Here is an 18,208-nt window from a genome sequence, read left to right on the forward strand (position 1 = left end):
CGCCGTGCTGTGGGAAACGTGTCTCCTCTGCGCGGGGCCGAGCGGCGTCGTGCCGCGCTCAGGACTCCCGCTCCCAGAATGCCTCCGGGCAACGCGGCGCCGAGGGGCGGCCGAGAGGCCGCCGCGCCGCCGCCGGTGTCCGCCGCGCCGCCTCCGCGCAGGGCCCGGTTTCGGCCGCCCGGTCAGATGGACGAACGGAGCTATTCGGACGGCCTCGCTCCGATCGAGGCCGTCTCGCATAGCTCACCCGTCGCTGGACCGGGGCCGGGCCGCGGTGAGAGCGGCGAACGGCGTCAGGCGCGGCACGGGCAGCTATGGCGGCGGGCGGGGGGTCCTGAGGCGACCGTCTCCATGGCGACGGGCGTAAACAGGCGGCACCGCGGGGCATGGCGGCGAGGCGGACTGAGAGGCGGTGAGCGGCAGAGCGCGGCGATCCGACCTGCGGGGCATCTCCCGTACGTGGGGAGCTGAGAGCCCCCCGCTGTGCTGCCCGGGGAGCGGCGGGGCGGGGATTGTATCGGCGCTGATACGTGTCTCAAGGGAGGGAATCGGCTGGGTGCGGCCGGGCACCGACGTGAGTGTAGGTTCACTCATTGAAAGGCCTTTCTCCTACACCCACCTGCTTCTAGGAAAGCCTGGTCCTGGCTGTATTTTTAACATGGTTTGCCAGTTCTGCTGGCCAGCACTATGGCCACCCCAGAGAAGCAGCTTCACGGGCATTTTTGGGACCCCAAGTCCCAGCTCCTGACTCAGACAGCACTGTTCCAGCTCTGTTTCGAACCTCACCTCTTCAGAAGATCAGCTCGCTCAGGTTTGCCCAGAAAAGGGCTCAGCTTGGCTGCTCTCACTGCCACAAGGAGCAAAGCACCCAATGTCACAGAATCACAGAATGACTCGGGTTGGAAGGGACCTCAAGGATCACGAAGCTCCAACCCCCCAGTGCCGTGCAGAGCCACCAACCGCCACATTTCACAGCAGCCCAGGCTGCCCAGGGCCCCATCCAACCTGGCCTTGAACACCTCCAGGGATGGACGGGGCATCACAGCCTCTCTGGGCAGCTGTTCCAGCACCTCACCACTCTCATAGCAAAGAACTTCCCCTGACATCCAACCTCAGTCTTCCCTCCCTCAACTTAAAACCATTTCCCCTTGTCCTTCTGTTATCTGCCCTTTCAAAGAGTTGATTCCCCTCCTGTTCATAGGCTCCCTTTAGGTACTGAAGGCTGCAATGAGGTCACCCCGCAGCTTCTCTTCTCCAGGCTGAACAAGCCCAGCTCCCTCAGCCTGTCTTTGTACAGGAGGTGCTCCAGCCCCCTGATCATCTTTTTGCTCTCCTCTGGATTCTCTCCAACAGCTCCCTGTCTTTCTTGCACTGGGGGCTCCAAACCTGCACACAGTGCTGCAGATGGGGCCTCACAAGGGCAGAGTAGAGAGGGACAATCGCCTCCCTGTCCCTGCTGGCCACCCCTCTCCTGATGGAGCCCAGGATTCCATTTGCTTTCTGCTGGCTCATGTTCAGCTTTTCATTCATCAGGATCCCCAGGTCCTTCTCCGCAGGGCTGCTCTCAAGGAGCTCCTTCCAGTCTGCATGGATGCCTGGGATTCCTCCGGCCGAAGTGCAGAACCTTGCACTTTGCTGTGTTGAACCTCATTAGGTTCACCCAGGCCCACTTTTCAAGGCTGCTGAGGTCACTCTGAATGGCATCCCATCCTTCCACTGTGTCAACTGCACCACTCAGCTTGGTGTCATCAGCAAACTTGCTGACTCAGTGTCATTGATAAAGATGTTAATGTCATCCCTGGAGGTGTTCAAGGCCGGGTTGGATGGAGCCCTGGGCAGCCTGGGTTGCTATGAAATGTGGAGGTTGGTGGCCCTGCGTGTGGCGGGGGGTTGGAGCTCCGTGATCCTCGAGGTCCCTTCCAACCCTGGCCATTCTATGATTCTGTTGTGCCAGTCCTGGTGTTCAGCTGTACCACAAATCTCCTCATTGCTCTGTCTACATCACCCTGTTAGTTTTTTCCACCCATCAGGCACATCACAACTAGCTACTCTAGGTATGCATCACCCAGATTCACAACCTCCAACAGAATATTCAGTTAATTCTGTGGCTTTTGAAAAGTCTCTTCCCTGCTGTTGCACAGGACCTCTCCTGAATCTTCCTCGAAGATTACCAGTTGCCAAACACACATCTGCAGTGTGAAACCTACCCTGTCCAAGAAACAGAAGGCTCTGGTGAGTTCAGGTTTTAAGGGTGGAGGGAAGAGGAGTGGAATATAAACACTGTTCTTGGGCTGCGACAACTGCTGTGGATGTATATGCCAGATGCTAAAGCCAGATTTTGACACATATAGTCCAAAATAAAGGAAAAAAAAGTTGTTTAGAGCATCTTCCAGCCTTCAGGAACGCCTGCTCCATAGTGTGTGTCAGTAGACAAAGTAGCGTGGTGAAAACTATATCCAAATTATGCATAAATAAATACCAGGAAGGCACGTAGCAACCAACTGATGAGTGGTTAAGGTCCATAAAAGTCACATGTTTTGTCTCCGTTCGCATTTAGGTTGTATTTCTATCCCACCGTCCTCTCGGGCAGTCAGATTGACTGTGAGGCATTGTTGAGGATATTTCAGCCTCATTTTGGCTCTCTTTTGTGTTTGCAGTGCTCTTCAAACATAATTCTTTCTCTCTCCAGTCTTTCCAGCTTTCTGTTAGAGGCCAATGGTCCATGTGGCCCGCATTTGCAGCCGGCCAGACAGTCCTAAGGAATCACAAACCCTGCAGTGCCCCAGAGGAGAGAACACCTGGGTAAGCTAAGCCACAGGACAGCTAGAAGCAGGGTTTGGAAACAAGGAATTTACAGAGCAGGATCTCTCCCAGCACTGAGAACAACGAGGTTGGCTTACCCCATAAAACTTGAGCATAATAAATAACATTATTGGTTCTGACTGGTAGCAATGGACAGTAGGAACAAAACCCAAGTCCTTGAGCTGATATCCATTCTCCTGTGTCTCTGCAGCAATGAACGGACCCTTCTCACCATTCCAAAGCCACATCACCTGGAACAACTGGAGTCTTACTTAAGGAAAGAGCTGCAGACTCTTGCCCTGACTAAAGGGATCTCCCAAGAACTGAAGCTGCAGGTCAGATCCAAGTTTCTGTTGACTTGGAACAACATACTGAGATGGGTTACTCAAACTGGTCATCCAAAGGAAAAAGTAGGTGGGAAAATAGGCAAATACAGTTTGTATTAGGTAGCCTAGTTCACAGCTCACAATAGAGAACTTACTCAGAATGTCATTTGTTTGTATGTTGTGTTTATATGTTGTTGAGTAGCATGCTCCACAGCTTGTGTAACTTTCCATTTTCAAATCAAAGCCCAAGGCTTCAAAAAGACATGGTAAAATGAAGGGGGTGTGAAACTACTTACTCACTGAGCTCCCAAAGACTCTTGACTAAACCATAAAGCAAGGTGTAGGCTCCAAAATTTTCATTTCAAAAGCTTTCATTTGTGAAGTTCTTTGCTATGAGAGTGGAGAGGTGCTGGAACAGCTGCCCAGAGAGGCTGTGATGCCCCGTCCATCCCTGGAGGTGTTCAAGGCCAGGTTGGATGGGGCCCTGGGCAGCCTGGTGTAGCATTAAGCGTGGAGGTTGGTGGCCCTGCATGTGGCAGGGGGTTGGAGCTTCGTGATCCTTGAGGTCCCTCCCAACCCTGGCCATTCTATGATTCTATAATTATGTTTCTGCACATGACAAGAATGGGGCTCCTTGTCACGCTTTTGCTTAACCAGGATCCCCAAAATTAAGTTTTTATCAGGCCTACCCCTGGGAGTTTGTTGTGAACGTTTGAGAACACAGCTACTGAAGACACTGAAATCCACCACTTTAATTCAAAACACAATCAGAGCATTTATGCTGAGTGACACATTTGGATTAGAGTTTCTCTGCATGAATTCTAATTCCCAGAGGAATCCTGTAGTGATAAGAAAGGAATGTGGTAAATGGAAAAGAATGGAGGGAAACAACCACAGAATCTTTAGGACTGGAAAAGACCACTAGTATCATCAAGTCCAACTGTCAGTTAATCAACTGATTACTGATGGGTGATTAAGAGCAAGAGAAAACAGAGGTTTCATGAATGTGTTATTCTTGGAAAGTACTTTTTTACTGGATGACACAACATGTTTAGTTGCATTCAATAGCGAGGTACGCTCAGTGAGAACATTACTATTGCCAGCAAAGCCTTCCCAGGCTCACATACAACATGGCACTCTGACTGTCCCCACAAACAAGTTTTACTCTGCTGAGGACAGCACATGGGCTGTCCCATCAGGGCCCAACTATCTGAATTCTGAGAATGTCTTCTCAAGCTCTCTTTCCTCTCTCAGCCCTACAGAGAGATCTTTGAATTCTTCATAGATAACTTCAAGACCTACAAGCCCTTGCTGTCAGCTATAAAGAATGAGTATGAAGCCACATTGGGTAAGCTCTTGGACTTTGACCTCAAGGGGAAAACACTGATGGAGATGTAGTCTTACACAGCTAATTACATATTGGAAATATATGTATATATATAGAATGAACATTCTAAATATTCACATAGAATAGTTCTCTTTGAGGGACATACAAACACATCAAATGATAAAACTATCTTTCTGGTCTGTTAATGAAGTCTTCCCACATGGGAGTCTACTTCCCTCATACATAGCAGGTGTTTATATATATATATTTATCAGACCTTTATTATTTAGATTGAAGGTTTTTCTGTAGTTATTTATCCTTATGATCTTCACCACACACACAGTTCAGGCAACATCCGTACCTCAGCTTTTCCGAAACCACCATGCTGATAGCAGAGTATATCATACTGATATATTTGGATGCACTTGCAGTGGTAACTTGAAGCTTGCATTACTCCTGAAGCAGGGCAGGGCAGAGAGCTGAACTGGCTGTTCCCTGTCCATTTGTGGTGTGCCTTTAAACCCCTCTTGGCTCTCAGATGCCACAGTGATAGCAGTGCTTTGTAAACAGGGCACTAGAAATAGCTTCTCACTGGGAACTCCTGTCACACTGAGCAGCCTACAGCTGTCAACACTTTCCTAACGGGACAGTTTCTCCAATAGAATGTGTCGTTTATCCCAGTAGCTGTTACCTGACTGCCTACTGATAGTCCCTCACTGTAGGCAGAGATCTTTGCACAGTGCAAGATCAATGAATCAATATTAATCGTTACATCAGAACATTTTACTAACAGTTTCCTTCTGGAACTCTGCAGAAGATATTCCTTCAGCTCCCAGAGGATTACTAGTGTCAGTTCCATAGCCCGTATTGTGCTGAAGCTTACTTTTTAATTATTATTATCTTTTACGCATATTTTCTACTCGAGATGTTTTATTGACTCCTCCTTGCCAAGTGGTCAGCAGCCAGTTGTGAAACACTCCACTGACACCTCAGAACATAGTGTTCTTTGTTCACACCAAGTGAGCTAGTGCTCTAATTTTTGCCATCTTCTGGGGAGCTGTCCTGGTACCAGTGTCATAGTGAAAGAGCTCAGAAAAACCTTTGGTACAGTTACAGCACAGGAAGGAAACTCACACCCAACTATAATAAGAAAAGTCATTCCTGTTTTTAGATTTATGCATGCATTTTAAGTTTTAAAATACAGAGTCTGCTGCATGGTATTTGTACATGAATACTTATATTAGAGTTCTGGCAAAGAGGAAAATGTCTGCAAGTGACATTACTCAGTATCTGCCAGCATTTCTATCCTGTTCAGGAGAGAGAATGTATGCATTATTCAGCAAGGAAAACCTTTGCCACAGCCTCATTTGAATTACATCTTCTTGTGGTGGAATTTCATTTAGTCATAAAAGCAAGCTTCCACAACAAGGAGGTGGTGACAGGTGGAGTTCTACTACGTGACTGGGATCTGGCACCCAAGCACTCACACCAATCCCCTCAGATAAGTGCCTTTAGGAAAAATAATCAATTCAAAGGGGAAATAGTTGAGAGTGAAAAGCACAGATGGCAGCAAAACCAATATAAAGAGTTCTTTATTAGTTGTACTGATGAAAAAGAGAAATAAAGAGAGGAGAGAGTGTAGACAAGTTTGTACGCAGGTGGCACAAGGCCTTGCATTTGGAGACAAGAAAGCCAATCTAAGTTTGTGAAGACCATGCCTTTACAAAGCCAGGTAAACCACTAATTAGCAGCTATCTTCAGCTCCGTATGCTGCCTGTGCTTAAATGATGACAACCTAGTGAAGCATGATGGCATCATCAGTGTTCATTGCCACAAAGCCTGAAATACTCAAGGAGACAAAATTCAAGTAAAATTCAGGTTTTGTTGCTCATTGTAAGAACTTACCTCTGCTCTCTTTAGCTCATCAGAAGGAGACAATCCGTGCCCTAGAGCCCTTGAAGGCCATGGTCACCACTGTGTCTGAGGAGTGCACCCAGCAGATATTAGCACTGCAGGAAAAGGAGAAAGTGGAAATAAATACTTTAAAGCAAGAGAAACATCATTTGTTAAAGTTTATTGACAACATGAAGGAAGAGAAGAGTTGTCTTCAGACTCAGGTAAATAAGGCTAAAGGTCAAACTCCTCCCAGCTTCACCTGAATCCATCTGATCTCTTCCTCCCAGGTGCTCATCCTTTAGTGCCAGAAGTACTGCAGCTGGTGGTGAGCAGCTGGCACTGTAGGAATGTTCAAGACCTGTCTGGATGCCTACCTGTGCGACCTACCGTAGGGAACCTGCTTTGGCAGGGGGGTTGGACTCGATGATCTCTGGAGGTCCCTTCCAACCCCTACAATTCTGTGATTCTGTGAAATGCTGGATCTCAAGAACATCCGTGTTCCCTTAGGGCTGGCTGTGCTGCTACCAGAAGCCTTGACTTGTAGCTGCTGTCCCAGACAACCAGCTTCTGCACAGACTGTAGGCTCCACAGTTGTGGAGATAGCATTTGTTGAACCTTGGAGACTTGGGTTTCAGCACATAGATTGAAACACTCAAAAATATTTCTTCCCTTAGCATTTCTAGACTTTCCTTTGTTTCCTCCACTTGTTGGTATTTACAAGCCTCACATGGGGATAAACTGAACGATCTCTGAGGCAACTGAGAATTTACATTTAGTTTCCTTTTGGGGGGAAGGGGAGGCACGCGTTTGCCTTCAGAGTTCTCACCTGAATCACAGGAGCTCTCCAAGGTGCCTGCTGCTTTTTTGGGGGATGGAATTACAATAGAGAAACCTTGGAACTCAGCATGAACTGTATCTAATTCACTCTCTGAAAGGCAAAACACAGATAGAGCACTCTTCAGCAACCTTCTCCGGAGTCCAAGCCTTTCTGGCATGTTTCTCCCTAACCATCCTTTCCTACAGTGTTATTTCTTACCACTCTCCTGCTCCAGTTTTTTTTTCCTACTTCACATTCCTTTACCCCACACCTGCCCCATAGTCCTGCCTCTAGGCTCACCACGCCACCCAAAGGCTTCCCATCGATGCTGATCAATTCCTGCAGGTGGAGCACCTGCAGATGAGTGTAGCTGAGGAGTACACACGCTACCTCCAGGAGTACGGCGCCCGCAAACTGCTTGTAGCAAAACTGAATGAGATGCACAACGAGCAGCTGGATGTGAAACAGCACCAGGTCCAAGGTGGTAAGTAGATCTCTGTAGGAATCTGTCCTGCCCAACGGCCCATTGCACACCCATGGTGCAGCATTAAGCGTCTCCAAAATATCATCAGATATGATCTGACTCTTAAAATAAGCTAAATTAGTGAACAAAATATCCATAAGCACATAGGGAAGGGATTAGGAGGGGACGTGGGTGGACAGTTGGGCTAGATGATCTTCGTGGTCTTTTCCAACCATAACACTTGTTGTTTAAAGGTGAAAAGGGTGAAGATGTGGTGAAGCTCACTCTGGCACTGAAGATGGCTCGGCAGGACCTCACAAAAGCCCAAGTGAAGCTGAATGCAATGACAGCAGAGTATGGAGATGTTGTGCCTAGGAGAGATTTTGAATCACTGGAGAAGAAATACTCTGACTTACTTCAGGAGGTCAGCACAAGCTCCAAATTTTTGAGCTGTATCACATGAGTGCAAAGATAATGGGATGTATCAGTATTCAAGTTAGGGTAGGGACTCTGTACACACAGCTCACATACAGGCTTTTGAACTATGTTTGTCTGACATTCACTGCACAGTTTTGTCCGAAGCACAGCAAACTGAAACTACTGCTGAACCGGGCAGCTAACAGCTACCTGCCTTGCTGGATTTTGCTTTCTCCAATAGCATTTCATGGCTGCAACTCCAGGCCATTGACTCCACCACCAGGGAGGTCATTGTATTTTCCAGCTGTGATAGAACCAGAGGAGGTTCCTCGAGCCAGGGAGACCTGTCCATGATAGAAGCCGTCCCTCCAGCTCCAAGCTCTCCCAAGGAGAACCTGTTGTGTCTGATGATAAGGATGGCTTTGAGTTGTGCAAGGCCTCCTCAGCAGTATCTTAGCATTCCACCAGAGAAATGCACTGAACCAGGCCAAGACCCTGTAATTCTTCTCTCTCTGCTCCTCACCACCCTCACTGTAAATGACTTTTTCCTTATATCCAACCTAAATCTGCTATCTTTGAGTTTGAAACCATTTCCCCTTGTCCCGTCAGCACAGACCCTGCTAAAGATTCTGTCCACTTCTTTCCTGTAGCTCCCCTTCAGATACTGAAAGGCCACTCGTGGGTCTTCCTGGAGCCCTCTCTGCTCCAGGCTGCACAGCCCCAGCTCTCAGCCTGTCCTCGCAGGAAGGTGTTCCATCCCTTGGATCATTTTTGTGGCCCTCCTCTGGATACACTCCAACAGGGCTATGTCTCTCCTGCACTGAGGACTCCACATCTCTGCAGATGTTTTTGCAGCCGAACAAGAATAAATTATATGAAAAGGAAACGTGTTCTAAATAAAGATGAATGGATCTGAAGGAAATGCACATAACATTTCTAGAACAAAAAACAAAACAAAACCACCTCTCCCATTCTCTCCTAGTGCATTAAGGTCTGTTTTGAAACAAAAAAACAGCATAAAAAACATCACTGATATATTCTATTTGAAGTTTCTGGAAATGATAACAAGAAAAAGTAATGAATTGTTTATTTTTCATCCAATCTAAAGGCAGTTAACCAAGAATGCTCTCCGTATATCTATGTGCTGAACTGAATGCTCACCTGAACTGTCAGACAACAGAAAATCTCCATTGCTGTGGTTGGTTACAGCCCTCCTTTCTGTATGCTTTAGATGAAGACTCTGAGGAAGGATTTTGAGCAGCTCCACGAGGAGTATGGAACACTGCTGGAAATCCACCAAGAGACTGCAGAAGAGCGAGACAGCTTCTACAGCCAACTGCAAGAAGCTGAACGCAGCCACACGCCCCGGCCCAACTGGGCAAAGTGTTCAGGTGCCGCCTGCACTCAGCACTCATTTGCTTGCAGACTAGATGTCTATAGAGCTGTATTCATTGCAAGGCTCTTACTGGGCTCACACAAAACCAGCACTCACGGGAAAAATGCCCCTCTGTGAACAGCTCAGCATCTTTTTGTTGTTGCAGAAGTGATTCCTGGCGGAGTGGAGCGGTGGGGCCGTCTGGCCGAGGGGAAGAGCAGCAATCAGCTGGTGGATGTGCTTCTGGAGGAAATAGGAACAGCAGTGCTAAAAGAGATGAATGTCTTCCATGGATGGGTACGCGCATGCTTTCTCCTCTGTTTGTTTCCACTGAGCTTCATTGGTAGTAAATATCCATTCAGAAGGTGGGGAGGTTGCGTTCATGGTTGGACTCAGCGTATTTGGCGCCCACCATCAGCATAACCACTGAAAATTTTAGAGCTGGGGAAACTCGGATGCAAGAGAAAAGCTGAACCTGAGGGTAAGCATATCGAGGACAGCTGAAGTATAGAAGCATAGAATCATTAAGATTGGAAAAGACAACTGCTGAGATGAGCTTAGCCAAGCACCAGAATGACTAAGAGTGCATAGCAGGAGTGCACTGTAGGGAACGACTCCTTCCCACGGCATCAGGAGGTAATTCAAACCACACCACCCCATTGCACTGCACCCTGACAAGCAGGAGAGGCAGGAAATGATACAGGGACAAGGCAGTGTTACAAGAGATCTTCACCTCATAACATATCCAAACATTTTCTCAGGGGCAGAGTAACACTTCCTTGGTCCTTCCACGTCTCTCCCTAAGAAATTCACCAAAACGTTGCTCCAGTGCTGCACTGATGCCAGCAAGGGGAAGGCCTCATCTGTTTCTCTTCTATTTCCTAGGGCAAAAGTGACAAGGTTCCTGTGTACCTGAGGTATGAAGGTGAAGTCAAGAACAAAAAGCCAACTAAGAAGGATGTGGTGAACATCCTGAAGGACATCTGGAAAGAGAAAATTGCACTAGATCAGCAGGTTTGTCATTTTCCTTCTCTAAAGCCCTGAGCTAAATCAACCACACTCGTGAATCTGAGACCTTAGCTAGAATGACTGCTGCTATTCTGGGATGTTCTGGTGCACTGTACACCAGGATGCCATCACAACTATGTAGCATCTGTTCTTAGGTTTGGAAGCATGGCAATATCTGTGCCACCAAAGCATGGTCAATTGTTTGGGTTTTTTTGTTTTGTTTTTCTGGACTGATTTTAACCCATGCCAATCCACTATGAAAGTCCAGAGGAACAAGTGGTACCACAAGAAATGAAGATGAGGAACAGAAAAGGAGGAAGAGAAAAAAAAAGTCACTTATGAAGCAAATTAGCATAAAAGTGCTTTGGTTTTGTCACACAAAAAAAGCAGACAATTTCCCCTTTTTGTCCAGGGTGGGTTGGGAGTGGAGGGTGGAGGCTAAAGAGCCTGTGTTTGAACCTTCTCATGTTAGGGACATGTATAATGCCCTGTTATCAGCCTCAGACACAAGAGCAACCTTTACAGAGGCAGAATCACTTCACAGATTTCTTCACTTGAGCTAGAAGCCTAAATACATCCCTTAGGTCAGCCCTAAACAGTTTAGTGTTTCCTATGGCTGCTTTTTACTTTCAGATTAGATTCCTGGGGAAGCAGGGCTGCTGCAATCATTGTCTGGCTTCAGGTCTCTGCAGTAACTACTCCTCGTTGTCTGAACCCATGAACAAAGCTTAGCTAAATCAGACAGAGGGGAAGCACCTCACAGGTATTAAGTTCCTAAGTATTTCACAAAAAGGGCTAGGAGAAAAGAGATGATTTGTGGACTCAGCAACAGGAGAGCTTCCTCATAGACCTACCTTTTAGATTGTACTGACTAAACCTGGAAGAAAGGCTTGGAATGACCAAATAGCAGGGAAGGCTCCAGCCAGCACCTGTCCTGCCAGAAGACACATCTGTATGCAAACAGCTGCAGTCAGACTGGCAGATTTGATTTAGTTCTGCTGCTCATGCACGATGCTCACTTGTTATCTGCAGACAGGAAAGCGTTCCAGTCTTCCTGAGTTCTTTCTCAGCTACCTCCAGAAGAAGTATGGAGATGCCTCTGCTATGGAATGGTCTTACAGTCTGTATGAGTACATGAGACTCTGCCCCTCAAACCACGTCATGAGCTCATTCTATGAGATACTCACTGGAAAGGTAGGCAACCCGTGCCCCTGTGCTGCACCCAGACATTGCTGGTAGTACAAACAAGAAGGCAGGGAAGCGTTCTGCAAGGCAGCTTCACTTCACTGCCTGTTCACAAAGAAACATTAAGGTTGGAAAAGACCTCTAAAAATCAAGCCCATCCCCACCATGCCCACTGACCACATCCCTCAGTGCCACGTCTCCACAGTTCTTGGCCACCTCCAAGGACAGTGACTCCAGCACCTCCCTGGGCAGCCTGTCCCAATATACTGCCACTATTTTTATTAATATCCAACCTAAACCTCCCTAGCACAACTTGAGGCCGTTCTCTCTCATCTTATCTGGGAGAAAAAGGCCAACCCCAAAGACACATGACAGTGAACAACTCTCTTCAAAGCAGTTTGCTTAAGGAGGAACTGTTGTGAACAGCCGCCCTGCAAGCCATGGTGTTGCTTGACAATTTATAAATCACTAAAAGCAGCTCAGGTAAAAGCTGATTTAGAAGTGAGCACAATCCTTTCGCAGTTTTGCTTCCCTCTTGAATGCAACCCAAGGGCCAACAGATAAGTCAGTTCCTGACCTGTGAACCTTCCCTGTTCCACAGGTAGCTGAAGAGCAATATCACGACCAGAATCAGCTGATTTCTGACCTGCAGAAGCAGCTGGCTGCCTGTGACAGCTCCAGCAATGGGTCCCTGCCCAGCAAGCAGTTCAGGCAAGAGCCAAGCAGCACACACTGAGCTCTGCGTGCTGGGATAAGCCAAGTCTGTCTGCTTCACTTATATCTGTCAGCACAGCCCAGGGAACAGTTTTCCTCTCTTAAATTCCTGTGAGGACAGCCATAGCAAGTGTCTACTTGTAAAACTCAGCATAAGGTTTTAGAATTATGTGAGAACTGCAGGTTTTGATTAGCAAAACTGGGAAACCTGTGAAGAGATACAGGGCACTGGGGCACTGCACACATGTAGTGGGATGAGGCAGCATCTGCACCCAGCCCCATTCCCCAGGGAAGAGACAGAGGATCTGCTGCAGTGCTCCCTCCTGCTCCTAGCATGGCTCACAAAGCGTTTCTGGGAGTTTTGCCCCAGGTGCAGGATTTGTCAATTGGATTTGTCAATCACCTGTGCTTTCATAAACTGTACTCACTAGAGACAGCATTTCTTGGGGCTACGGCACAGAATTAAGGCAAGGGCCATCTCCAACACACAGCTGGGAACATGGCTCTGGTGCAGACGTGCCAGCTCCCAGCTAACCAACACCATGCTGCGTTCAGAACTTCCCAAATGGTTCAGCATCAACGTCCACCTGAAATCACCACCCTTGCTTTGTTACCTGAAGGTGCATGCACTTCCTTGACATGTGTATCCTCTCTGAGGGCAATGAAGTTTTGAAGATGTAGCTCACGGTGCACATGCACACTCTGCTAGCTTAAAATGCTGCCGTCCATACCAGCACTCATTAACTGCTCACATGCTGTTGCCTGTCTCCAAGCAGAATGGCTCTGAGGGAGGCTTTTCCTCTGAAAAGAAGAGATGCAATCCAAGAGCTGGTTGATGCAAGCAGGTTTAATCTGGACAGTGATGAAGACCTCATTGACTACACATCCTTATTCGAAGAAGTAAGTTCACATAAGTTTTCTTTTTGACTTGGGTTTAAGCAAAATAATTGAATTAGGCTGGTCAGACTGCTTATCCAACTCCTATAGCTGCACTGCACACCACAGGCTCTGAAAACCATCTGCAGATCTCTGTAATGCAAGCTTTTGCTTTTTTCTGTGAGTTTTTCCCGATTTTATTTTCACTTTTCATATAGAAATTCCATTTCTATGGGAGCTATTTTAACATACAGTGGGGAATGACTCTTACTGGGATGGAGGAACACGTGATCCGTGCTCTAAATTCTTTCAGGATGAAGAGGGGAACCCTGAACCTTTTGTTGCAAAGCTCAGGAGCCAGTATGTCAGTGAGAAGCAGGAGTACCTGCAAGAGCTAAAGAAGAGCCTGGGAGATGTAACGTACGTACAAAGGAGTGGGCTGATGGGGGTGGGGGCAGTGGATCAGAATCCCCCCATGGACACAGGAACACATTGCTCCTGTGCAGGGACTCAGATTTGCATACCTGCTGTACCATACATTTGGGTCTTTTCATTGCCCACTTCCCCACCCTGCGGTGAGCTGTGCCTTTCTCCTTGTCACCCCTCCAACCTCACTGTGCCCATGTGCTGGGGCTGGATTTGAACTGCTCCTGGGCTTGCAGGGACCTGACAAAGATGCTCAAGCAGTGCAGAGGATGAGCTCCCTAACAACAACCTTAGTGTGGAGAGAGGCGAGAAAGAAGGAGGATCCTGGAAGCCACCAGGGCACTGGGCTTAGGCTGAGCACCTATGCTACACGAGGTGTGCTGCTCAAGTCTGAGCTGAAGGGAAACTGTGGTCAGTCAGGAGTCTTGCATGACAGCCAGGGAAAACAGAGAATAAGTGAGATCAACACACACAGGACACGCAGAAAGCTTCTGGATTGACCATTGGCCAAGCCCCCTGCAGGGGTCAAGAAGAGAGTTGCAGGTGCACTGGGAGCCAAAATGGTAGAGTGAAAAGAGAAGGCTGTGCTGGGAGTATTTAGACAAGGAGGAGCATCTGGGGACACGGGCTGGAGGTGCTGGCAAGAAGCAGCAGTGAGTGGCTACAGAGAAGGGGAGGTAACAAGTCAGGGATTACTAGCTTTTACCAAGGAAAAACAGCATGAGATGAGGCATGGAGAGGTCAGCGTGGGAACTGGAGATGCAAAGGGTACCTAGGATTGAGAAACCTCCTAACTAGTGAACAGGCTCACCTGGAACAGCAACAAATGGGCACAAGGTAAAGAGGCAGGACAAACAACCTGTAAGGGCTATGGCAAGCAGTGAGTGGAGAAAGTTGGCTGTGCTGGTAATAATCCCCTTCAGTACTTGAAGTTGATCTCGACATCCCTCAGCTCTCTAAAAACAGTAGCAAAGTCCTGTGTATACTCAGATTAGTTCTGAGGACTGAGAGAAGCAAACTGGACTGACAACTGCAGCGTTGAAGGCAAAAGTCTGAGAAATAATCCCACCTCAAATCAAGACAAACAGGATGGAGCAACTGCACAGAAAAGAAGCCACCAAGCAATGAGGGAAACAGTAAAGGTGGGGTGGATGCACAGGCAGTTTAATGCTGTCTTTTACAGGCACTGAATTAGCAAGGAAAAGCATAGTTATATAACAAAGAGTAAAAAAATGCTTAACAGAGGAAAATTAAAGTCTTTCCAGGTGATCACAAACTAACTCTCCCTAATTTCTTGTCAGTTTGATTTAGTAATTTATTATGTGCATTGTGGTACATTGTGGTACAAATGCTTGGGCATTCCTATCCTATACCATAGCAGTGCAAGTGACTGAATTGTTTTTTCAAGCAGAGAAGTGGATGCCGATGATCTGAAGGCAGCTTTCTGCAGGATTGATCCCAAGATCAATGATCAGATGCTAGATGCCTACATCAGCCTGGCTTACCAGGTCAAAAGAGAACAGCCTGACCAAGAAGTTGTGCCTGTGGACACCGTGCTGGAGAGACTCCGTGTTGGAGACGTGAGACGAGTAGGGCCCTCACCCAGGAAAGAAAGCACAACAGACTCTGAAGGAGAGTAAGGAAGCTTCCCACGTTAAGAATAAAAAGCCTGTTTGATCTGCAGTTTTGGATACAGAGCTGAGTCAGAGCTACTGCACTAAATACCACTTTTAATGCATGTAGAGACACACACAGTCACTAACTGTTGAGAGGATAGGCTAATTTGAACTGTCCTGGAAAAACAGATTGCATTTGTGAACTGGAGAGACATCATAGCCCACATGACAGAATAAGTACCATCAGGTGTATGAAGCCCCTGCAATTTCTGCCTTGATTACTGAAATTGGTGTTGCCTACCTCCAGCATAAGTTGCTAAGTGTCAGGAAAGGAAATACAAAAGCACTGAAAAAGCAGATGCATCATCTAACTAGGAATCAGGTGTCCTAACTGCACGTATCTCTGGGAGAAGTTCTGAAAACAGAAGATTTAACACAGCAAAATTCAGAATAGCTGGAAGGAAGAGGGCATTAAAACACAGAAGATATGTTTGGTAGATGAACTTCAGATTTGCAAAGCTCTCCAGGAGAGCATCTAATGGAAAGGCAAGGAAAGCACTGCACTACCGAAAGCAGGATTCACTTGTTTTGCTTCACCCTGAGCAATATAGATTCCAAAAAGTTAAATGCATTGCCCTGTAAGCAGCAGTTCTTTCTTTCACCCTTCCAGTTTCATTGGTAGGACTTGAAAGATAGCAATCTATCCCTCCAAGCCTTCAGTTTAGTTTACTAGAGCAACTAGAACACCTCTCAACAGAAGAGAGAATGGATCAGAAATCCTACCTTGTCCTCCCTCAGCAGGAACTAGGAGGCTCTCTCTAGTCTCTTTTGAAGTGCTCTTAGAAAGAGGATTCTCACAGCACTTCAGCAGAAAGAAGCTGGAAGCTCTGTTATTACTTCAGACCAAAATTTTCAAACCCTGGCATGCAAAGATGTGAGGGTGCACTAAAAAAACTGCATAAAACACATTTGTAAAAGGACAAATACTATGTCAGTTAACAAAGCTGTTTCCTTTCAAATACTGGAGAGGAAAAAAAGCCCATAATACTGGAATTACTTTTTTTAAACGTGAAAATGACTGACCTTTGTATTGGCAACTGCCTGTCAAAATAACTCACTCACTGGCCTTCATTTCCTAGTGCTGTGCAGAATTGGTTTAACTTGTAAGCACTGCTGCCAAAAGCCAGGTATGATTTCCAGGAGTCCTCATTAACTGCACCATTTCAGACCTTTGGGAAGCTACACTGTACTTTTCAGTAAGGAACTCTTCCTCACAGATCCAAGAATACAGAAAACTGTATTTTGTGGCTTTAGAACATTCCTAAACTGCAAAGAAGAAAAAAGAAAAAGCAGTTACTCCACTCCTTTAGTCTGCAGTTTTCTTTCTTTAGTTTGGCTGAGCTGTGGCTGACCCCAGCTGGAAGCACCAGCCCTGTTCTGCCCCACTCTGACTCGAGGGGACTGCAAAGCAGCAGCCCTGAGCCACCCCTTCTCCACAGACTAATTAATCAGTTTAAAGACTGATGAGGAAGGAACAGATTTTTTCTTTCCCTGAAAATAAGCAAGCACTTCAATTGCCTTACCTTGGGAACTGCAAACTGGCTAAGTGGAAAGGAAGCATGGTAGCATGTCAGACTGGGAAACACAGAACAGCATTACAGATGAATGATATCCAAGGCAAAGTTTTATGTCTGTTCTTCTGAAAACTGTGTCATCCTTCCCCAGCTTGTGAACTGTTTTAGAAAGCCATCATTCTTTGCTCCTTACAAACCCTCTGACGTGGCTGACCTTCCTCCTGGTGCAGCTTAGGCTCACTGTAAGCAGTAAAACCACAGACAAGCATTTCACTCATTCTCTCCCTTACCTGAAGGGCACAAGGGTTTATTTGGCACCACGGTTGGCATCAGGAAACACCTGCAGAAATGCAGCCCTCATCTCTGAGCATGTGTTTTAGAAATAAAGGGAGGGCCCAAACACAAAGCATGGTGTGTTATTATTAGCTCTATCTCAGCCAGCCACCACCTCACTCCCACTCTTTGAAAGGAAAAGACCAGGGTAAAGATCACACACAACTTACCATCAGGGGCAAAACAGCCTAGACTTGGGGAAAATTATTGACAATTACTTGAGAGATGAGAAAGAAACAAAACTAAAAGACACCTTTCTCCCATTCTCCTCTTCTTCCAAAGCTCTAAGTCACTCCTTCATTCTCAAACTCTCCTACTCCCTTCCCACTCCATACAGCACAGGAAGGTGGGGAACACAGGCTGCCATCAGCCTCTAACACTTCATCTCTGCTGCTCCTTCCTCCCTGCTCTGCCCAGTGATGTTGTGCTCCATGTGGTGCCCTCGGGCTGCAGGGGGACAGCCTGCTCCACCATGGGCCTCTCCTGAGCTGTAGGGAACTTCTACTCTGCTCCCAGAGCATCTCTTGCCCTCCTTCTGCACTGCCCTTGGGGTCTGCAGGATTGTCTCTCTCACATTTTCCTCATCACTCCCTCACACACCTGCTGTGCAGCACTTTTTACCATTTCTTATGTTAGCACTGATGTGCATTGCAGAAGGGTTCCAATTTAGCCAGTGGTGGCTCTATTTCAGAACAGGCTGTCTGACACAAGGGTACCCCTACAGTGCCCATGTTACCAAAACTTTGCCACGTAAACCAAATTTACACAATTAAGTCCATTTACCACATCTGAGCTAGAAAATTTAACCTCTCAGATGGTCTTCAATTACTGCTTGTTAACTCCCCATCAGCTGTTGCCACAGATAAACTATGACCTGCTCTTGACATCGTAGACCAGGTTTGCAAAGTAGGACAAGATCCCAAGCTTCAAAGTTCCTGATCTAGAAAAAAAATACACAGCTGTAAACAAGGATCATCTTCTTCTCAGAAGGCAGTCCATAACTGCTCATTTGAGCACATAAATGGTTAGCATGAAGAGCACCAGCACAAGTGC

General features: G+C 46.9%; 1 protein-coding gene across 4 annotated transcripts; it reads left to right on the top strand.

The window, feature by feature from the left end:
• The first annotated feature begins 133 nt into the window (after positions 1-133).
• On the top strand, positions 134-18,117 carry TSNAXIP1 (translin associated factor X interacting protein 1). 4 transcript variants are annotated; one of them, XM_048958242.1, is made up of 16 exons: positions 134-274; positions 2,142-2,232; positions 2,690-2,802; positions 3,014-3,137; positions 4,383-4,476; positions 6,376-6,572; positions 7,514-7,652; positions 7,886-8,055; positions 9,280-9,439; positions 9,590-9,720; positions 10,309-10,437; positions 11,464-11,625; positions 12,218-12,327; positions 13,107-13,230; positions 13,520-13,626; positions 15,044-18,117. In XM_048958242.1, the coding sequence occupies exons 3-16, from the start codon at positions 2,723-2,725 to the stop codon at positions 15,270-15,272; spliced, it is 1,956 nt and encodes a 651-aa protein (XP_048814199.1). In that variant the 5' UTR covers positions 134-274; positions 2,142-2,232; positions 2,690-2,722; the 3' UTR covers positions 15,273-18,117. The 4 variants fall into 4 exon arrangements, with proteins under 4 accessions (XP_048814199.1, XP_048814198.1, XP_048814200.1 ...); XM_048958241.1 differs by lacking the exon at positions 134-274 and adding an exon at positions 332-412; XM_048958243.1 differs by lacking the exon at positions 134-274 and adding an exon at positions 518-580.
• The last annotated feature ends 91 nt before the right edge of the window (positions 18,118-18,208 follow it).

Source organism: Lagopus muta, chromosome 12, assembly GCF_023343835.1.
Source record: "Lagopus muta isolate bLagMut1 chromosome 12, bLagMut1 primary, whole genome shotgun sequence".
Classification (NCBI taxonomy): Eukaryota; Metazoa; Chordata; class Aves; order Galliformes; family Phasianidae; genus Lagopus; species Lagopus muta.